We start from the raw sequence: 7,500 nt of genomic DNA on the forward strand, positions 1-7,500 counted from the left end.
TCTCTAGTTCCCAGAGTGAAAACTGTACCACGACTCTTTAAACTCTTTGTAAAAAAGCTGTTTGCACGTGAATCTTCCACACCCATTAGGTCATCACGGGTCACTCCTTCTTCATACTGTAAAATAAAATCTAAACTATATTTATAAATCATATATACTTTCATTTCAAAATTTAAATGTTTCTTCACTAATAACATAAATATGCTTAAACATATATATTCAATATCATGTAAGTTTTTGGCTTACCTGCAACTTCCATAGCTGCTTTGTATACGACTGGAAGTATGAGCTATAAACTTTACTCATGGTTTCAACATACTCATCATGAATTTCTGCTGCAATTGTCCGTGCATGCAGGAGAAGAAACTCAAAGAAGAACCTGTTAGGAAAGAAAAAAAAGTATACAAAATAGAATTTGTACAGTAAGGAAATATAAACAAGAAAGTTTCAAATAAATCATTTAGATATATACAGTGCAGTTATGTTATTCTTTATTTTTCAAACAGACCTACAAGAATTTTCAATCTTAACCCACTGCACACCAAGGATAAATTACCAAGTTGGCCAAAACACTGGCTTGCTACACACAACCAGCTGCTTGATTTAAGCTACTGTTTGGAAAAAATATATTTTCAGCCAGCTTTGGAAGGCTGTACTTCTGTATGTATGTGCAAGACCTATCACTTTTCTGTGTAGTGCACCATGGAGAACAAAGAAAAACTGCACAAACTGTCAAGACATCCTGTATGTTTTAACAGTTGGATGCAAAGGGTAATAATATTTAAATCAAGTTATTATCTACAAAGATGACTGTGACTAAAATACAAAAAGGAAAAATGTAAATATAAACCAGATATACTTTTTACTCACTTGTGTTTGATCATAGCATTCTGAGGTATCTGGTAGTTAGACAAAGGTTTGCGAAACTGGTAGACCTTCTGTAGCAAATATTCTCGGATCTTGCTTACTGCTTTGACTGTTAGTTTATCAACAATATCTTGCACATCTTGACATGAGTGAGCATCTGAAAATATAATTCTAAACAAATTCTTATCTGTGAAAATAAAGTTGAAAAATTCAAACAACATCTGAATTTTTAACTAGTGTTTAGATATATTTTTCTCAAAGAATTATCATTTATATGCCAAAATTGTACACAAGACATTGTAACATTATATAATTGGAGATTAACAATATAAAATAAACCATAAGCTGTGGTCACACACGCATTTTTTTTCAACAACCAATTTGTGATATTATCCAACTTTTGGAGTTGCTCCCATCCTATATGCTGTCTATTTTCCAGCTTCCTGGTCTCATGGGGAACAGAAAATATAGTGTGCAAATTTCAGTCAACATACATGACAAGGAGGTCCTTTGCTCTGCCTTCCAAACCCATGTGTAAACAATTATACCATTATAGCCACTACCAAATTAAATTCTGTGTAGAAATAATCAGCACACATACGAAAATATAAGGATATAAAATACAAATTCATATTAATTGAAATGGAAATTATGAAAATTGCATGCACATTTAAGTATCAACTAACAGACTACAGACACTTTTGCTATGCTCTATTCACCCATTCCAAATGATCCATACCCTTATATATAACCTAAAAAAAAGATGCCGCAAAGGAGGATTATGCCAAATGAGGTTGAAGGAAATGGGAAATTGATTGTTGATAAAATGCTTGTGTAATTGCAGCTTCAGGCAATTGCACAATATTTTACCTCTGAAGTTTTGTTCCTTAATAAATTTGCTCTTCTGATTCAATGCCTTCAGTTGTTCCATAAAGTGCTCATCAGTCACCGAGGTGTTCAAGATGTGACTGAAAAAAAGTACTTTTACACCACACTTGGCAAGACACTTGACATATTAAAACTGGTAGCTACATTTTTCTGTTATTAAACACATGCATGCACACACGCACGCATGCAGACACACACACACACACACAATCATATACCTATATTCAATAAAATATCATATTATTGATTGTAATAATATATGAAAACTGGTGCTTAAATAAATACAATTCATAATTCCCATTCTAAAGAGACCACTTACTGTATCATCACCTCTGGGACCATCAACTGATCAATGAATGCAGATACTTCAGAATGAACCTGTTTCCTGTTTGTAAGCTGGACATTAATGGAGGCTGATTGTTCTTGCAAAGACTGTATTTCTTGACTAATTGTTGACAAATGGGTAAGAAAACCTTCGAGCATTCCCTGCATATTCTGTTGGTAGAATGTAATATGTGAAATAAACATCTAATTGAGTGGTTTTACATACAAAACAATGATGCACCCATTGCAGTGTAATAAAATAACAGTCTTGAATAATATATATGAAATAACCATATGTTATAAGAACATTAGATATTCACTCTACACTTAAAACAACTTTCCAAATTTCTTATTCAAAGAATAACTTTGCTAAAAAAAATCATCAACAGACAACAATATGACTTACTTCTAGTATAGAGTCACATTCTGTTATCTGATGATGGAGGGCAGCTATATTTTGTGCTTTGTCAATATAATCTTGGATACTTAAGTTCTCCAGCTGTTGGAAAAATTGAGAATGTACTTAGTTGTTCTAAAATCAGTTTCAAATAAAAACCTGCAGGGATGTAGTTTGAATAATAGAGAATGAGACAAATTGGGAAGAAAGATAAAAGGGAAAGTAATGGGGAAGGAAAAGAGAGATTGAGCAGAAATGGAAATTGAGAAAAAAGACATTATTGTTATCTTTACAATACACATGACAATCAAACCCACTATTCTTGTATTACTATTATTAGTGTCCCAACAATTATTTTCAGCATTTTAACAATAAGTATTAAGACTTGCAATAGATCATTAAGTATACAAAGGTGATAAACAAAAATAAAAATAAAAAATGTCGAGAGGTATGAATGTAAATAAATAAACTGGTGATTCATGTAATTTTAGGTGGAGAGCAATATGTTTTCTTACTTATTCTCACTTACATATTACATTTACATAAGCTCTGTTCATCAGCTCTAAAATCAAAACACTCTTACTAAAATTAAAAATAATAACCAAAAATTCTCTTTTAATGGAGAAATAAATTTTCATACAAAAGAAATGTAACATTGGAACCACTGTTGTCCCTGATCCCCCACAAAATAATGTCATTTACCTGTCTGAGGTCCTTTTCCACAGACTGAGAGTACTGCCTGAGGTCTGTGCCTGAGGTGAGAGCTTCCTGTATCACCTCATCCTCCAGCTGTGCCCTTATGCTTGAGTCAACATCGTCTGCTCCTCCCGCCCCAACCATTGTGAAGGCTACTCTGTGATGTAAGAAAAACAAATATCATTCAAGATCTAAAGAAACCTGTAATTACAGTACCCGCATTTCAATTTACTTAACACCTATTAACCAAAATGCCTTAATTGAGCATACTGTTAAATTGTACTTCAACTTAGCTTCAGCTTCTAAAAACTAGAATGGTGTTTCACTGCCTTTATTTCAACCTGAATGGGATGCTATGTGAGTGAACTAATAAAGACAGTACTATTTGGCATAATTTTCCAGGGGCATGCCAGATACATCTGTCCTGCCCATACCATCCAAATATTGCCTATAATCCACTGGGCTTTGTCATGAGCCTCATTCGCCTACCTAATACCAGCCACAACCTTCTCTCTTTCTCTCCTCCATTCATATAGTTGCCTTCAAGCATGCCTCATCATGTTGCTCATGGGTGGGTGGGTTGGGGGAGAGGTAGGGAGGGAGGGAGGGAGGGAGGGAGGGAGGGAGGGAGGGAGGGAGGGAGGGAGGGAGGGAGGGAGGGAGGGAGGGAGGGAGGGAGAGGGAGAGGGAGAGGGAGAGGGAGAGGGAGAGGGAGAGGGAGAGGGAGAGGGAGAGGGAGAGAGAGAGAGAGAGAGAGAGAGAGAGAGAGAGAGAGAGAGAGAGAGAGAGAGAGAGAGAGAGAGAGAGAGAGAGAGAGGGGAGGGGGGAGAGAATGAGAGAGAGAGAGAGATATATATATATACAGAGAGAGATATATATATACATATATACACACACACACATATACATATATATAAATATATATATACATATGTATACAAACACACACACACACACACACACACACACACACACACACACACACACACACACACACACACACACACACACACACACACACACACACACACACACACACACACACACACACACACACACACACACACACACATATACATATATATATATGTGCACCCATACATCATGATTTACCCTATGAAAATATCATGGACTTCGACCCCCATTTCCCACAAACTTGGCACTGATAGTAGGGTAGAGCATGAAGGTAAAAATAATTACCTGGTTATCCTCCCTGCCTGACCCGAGAAAACAGCCCTGACTTGACTTTTTTTCTTCTTCTTTTTTTCTCAAAAACGGCTAAAAATGTGAGCCATTGAGAGTACTTATAGTCATCAGAGTGTAGGGCTTGTGTAAGAATGATGCTCCTCGTTTGAAGAAAAGGAATCTGACATGGAGGCTGATGCAATACCTGGGATATGGTAAATTCTGAACAACTATTGTTTTGATTTCAATACTGCCGTTTTATTTCAGTACTGTACAATAACCCCCTAATAAGTCTGCCACCCCCCAAACACCCAGCTTAAAACACATGGCACTTGCTCTACATAAAATTTATATCATGACTCCCTGAGCAGTCATACACTCCATACTGCCATAAATACATGGAGTATTCTTAGTAATCCCATAAACGAATATATATGGAGAAATAGCCACCCTACGGGGATCACAGGAGGAATAGACCCTACATTAAATATCTAGTGACCTTTCAGCCGTACTCTTTCCCTGGTATCCCCTACTAAGGGGGCCAAGTTTTGTACATAAAAGAAGTTAAATAAAAACTAAATGACCTCTGAGCTACAGATAATCTTTTCCAAACGTCTGAATTCAATTAATCGGCCATATTTCATTACTGAGAAGACCCTCTGCTTTGAAAAATCGCAGCTTCTTTTAAAGAGTTTTTCTCTATTACTTCTCCCAAAGTACCATTATAATATCAAACTTCTTACTCATATAAACAAATATACCTATATTTTTAGGAGTAGACTCTTACACGTCAGATTGTTGACAAACTGACGCAGAAACAAAACAGGAAGAAACGAACAAGAAATGGGGCTCGAGAACGAACACCGTTTAGCGAACACGAAACGCGAATGTCAATATTTTCATCCGGGGATTTGCACAGCCGCAAGATTTGAATGTTTCCAGTTTCCATTATCAGGGAAGAATTATTGCTGCATTCATATGCACATGTTTATATATGTACATATGCTATATATGCAGGACTAGATTAATCATTAACAAAATAAGCACGTGCTTAAGGCATCAATGAGGGAAGCGGGCACCAAAATACATAATTAGATATCATTAATATGAAAAGTAACTGCATTAGAATATTCAGATTCCATCTAGGTAACACAACATATTGTATTCTATTCCGTATGTACCTAACTACGGGGAAGCTGAATTGGACCTCTGCACTGGAAAGATCGACTCTTCCAGCTTCCAGCTAGGTCGAGTATTTCAGTGAGCGATTTTCGCTAATATTTCATTAAAAACAATTTAATTTAGGGGAAAGCTGAATCGGTCGTCAATGGAAAAGTTTACTCTTCGCAAGATTGGAAAACTCCGCCATTGGAAAAGTCTGAATTTCGATAATATCTCATTAAAAACAAGTTAATTTCTGTTCAATCCGTTCAAATTTGATTAATATAACGGCCATATGTGTAAATATTTCAATGTGTAGGTAATTATTTGATAGTACCTACTGTTGGACTGGAACCGTATTTCCAGTCTAATGACTCTGACTCGGCGGGATGTGTCTCCCTCTAAAGCTCTAATGATTTATTTTTTGCTATGATAAGATGCAACAATTTCTTCACTTCCGGACCAGTAAACTTCTGTTATTTGACGGAGACGATTGAAATTACGAATTGTGGGAAGCGAAGTTTTCAGCGCACCTGCAACTGAAGGATTTATTCGATACGGTATGTCCAACACCTAATAAAGCTGGTGAAGTTGATCCACCAGATGAACTCAAGAATAAGAAGGAAACTTTTCAAATGTATGTGAAATTATACAAAAATAAATATTGTTTTCTTTCTTACTGTTTTAAAGTTTAGTGTAATTTCTATAGATAATTTTTTGTGTGGTTTGTTATGTTTATATTTTGAATTACAAATATATGGAGAACCAAAGTCTTAATCCGGCCCTGTATATATGCGTATATATATATATATACACACACACACATACTGTGTCTATATATATGTATGTATGAGTATATATGTATGTATGTGTGTGTGTGTATTCGTGTGTGTGTATGTGTTCGTGTGTGTGTGCGTGTGTGTGTGTGTGTGTGTGTGTGTGTGTGTGTGTGTGTGTGTGTCTATCTATCTATCTATATATATACATACATACATATATATATATATATATATATATATATATATATATATAATACACACATACAAACGGACACACACATGTGTGTGTGTGTTCGCATATCTTCTTCATGTACCATGCTTTATAACGCTGGCGACCACAGATCTACAAACATCTCTATTTTGACACCAGCGTATAAGTTCTATATTGTCCCTTGCTCCTGTCAAGTTCTTGTTAGTATCCATTTTTTTTTTTTTTTTTTTTTGTCTTTGTCTCCCTCTTGCCGCTTTTCCTTCTATTCTTCCTGTTAGGCTTAGATGCTCTGATAATATTAGCTCTGATAATGTGCCTTGTGAATTTCATTTGCTGTTCTTTCACTTCGTTGAGAAGCTGTCTCTTCCATCCTATGTCTGTCATTACTTTTTCATTTGTTCGTTTTTTTTTCTGTCCAGCCAATCCTTTCCATCCTCCTTAAATACCAAATTTCAAAACTTTCTATACGCCTTTGATTATCTTTGGTCAAATTCTAAGTTTCGCACCCATATTTCAAGACCGATCAAATGTAGCATTTTAGTACTCTAGCACTTACACTAGATGGCTTTTTCTTGTTTGTGAGAATGTTTCTCATTTTCCCAAAAGTTTCTTTTGCCGCCCCAATCCTTCTTTTAATTCAACATTTCTACTTGCATTTTCGGTTATGATACTTCCCAGGTAATCAAATTTGTTTACTTGTAATACGTTGTCTGCCATTTTAATATTACATCTCGGTGTATCTTTTTTATCTGATGTTACCATTGTATATGTTTTCTTGTGTTTAAGGTAAGTCCCACGTTCTCGCTTTCTGACATGACGTTATCTACAAGTGTCTGGAGGTCCTTCTCATTTGATGCTATCAAGTGAAGTGTCATCTGCATAACGTATGTTGTTGATGCATCTGCCTCCAGCCTTGATTCCCGGTAGGTTGTCTAATTTCCTTAACATCCTTTCGCTGTAGAGAGAAAATAAATCTGGGGACAGGACACGTC

The 7,500-nt window shown here is 35.9% G+C and overlaps 1 protein-coding gene across 2 annotated transcripts in view; it reads right to left on the reverse strand.

The window, feature by feature from the left end:
- Positions 1-5,233, reverse strand: part of LOC125028578 (vacuolar protein sorting-associated protein 52 homolog) — a 13,420-nt gene extending 8,187 nt beyond the window's left edge. Inside the window, exons 1-9 of one of the 2 annotated variants that reach the window (XM_047618004.1) lie at positions 5,119-5,233; positions 4,373-4,562; positions 3,179-3,329; positions 2,486-2,578; positions 2,075-2,250; positions 1,738-1,835; positions 871-1,024; positions 247-379; positions 1-116 (exon numbers count right to left, since the gene is read on the reverse strand). The exon at positions 1-116 is cut by the window's left edge and continues 73 nt beyond it. In XM_047618004.1, the coding sequence (XP_047473960.1) occupies positions 1-116; positions 247-379; positions 871-1,024; positions 1,738-1,835; positions 2,075-2,250; positions 2,486-2,578; positions 3,179-3,316 (908 nt within the window). In that variant the 5' untranslated portion in view covers positions 3,317-3,329; positions 4,373-4,562; positions 5,119-5,233. The remainder of the gene's footprint in view (positions 117-246; positions 380-870; positions 1,025-1,737; positions 1,836-2,074; positions 2,251-2,485; positions 2,579-3,178; positions 3,330-4,372; positions 4,563-5,118) is intronic. The other variant, XM_047618003.1, reaches the window with a different exon arrangement.
- Positions 5,234-7,500: the final 2,267 nt, after the last annotated feature.

This window comes from Penaeus chinensis, chromosome 9 (assembly GCF_019202785.1).
Source record: "Penaeus chinensis breed Huanghai No. 1 chromosome 9, ASM1920278v2, whole genome shotgun sequence".
NCBI classification, from domain to species: Eukaryota; Metazoa; Arthropoda; class Malacostraca; order Decapoda; family Penaeidae; genus Penaeus; species Penaeus chinensis.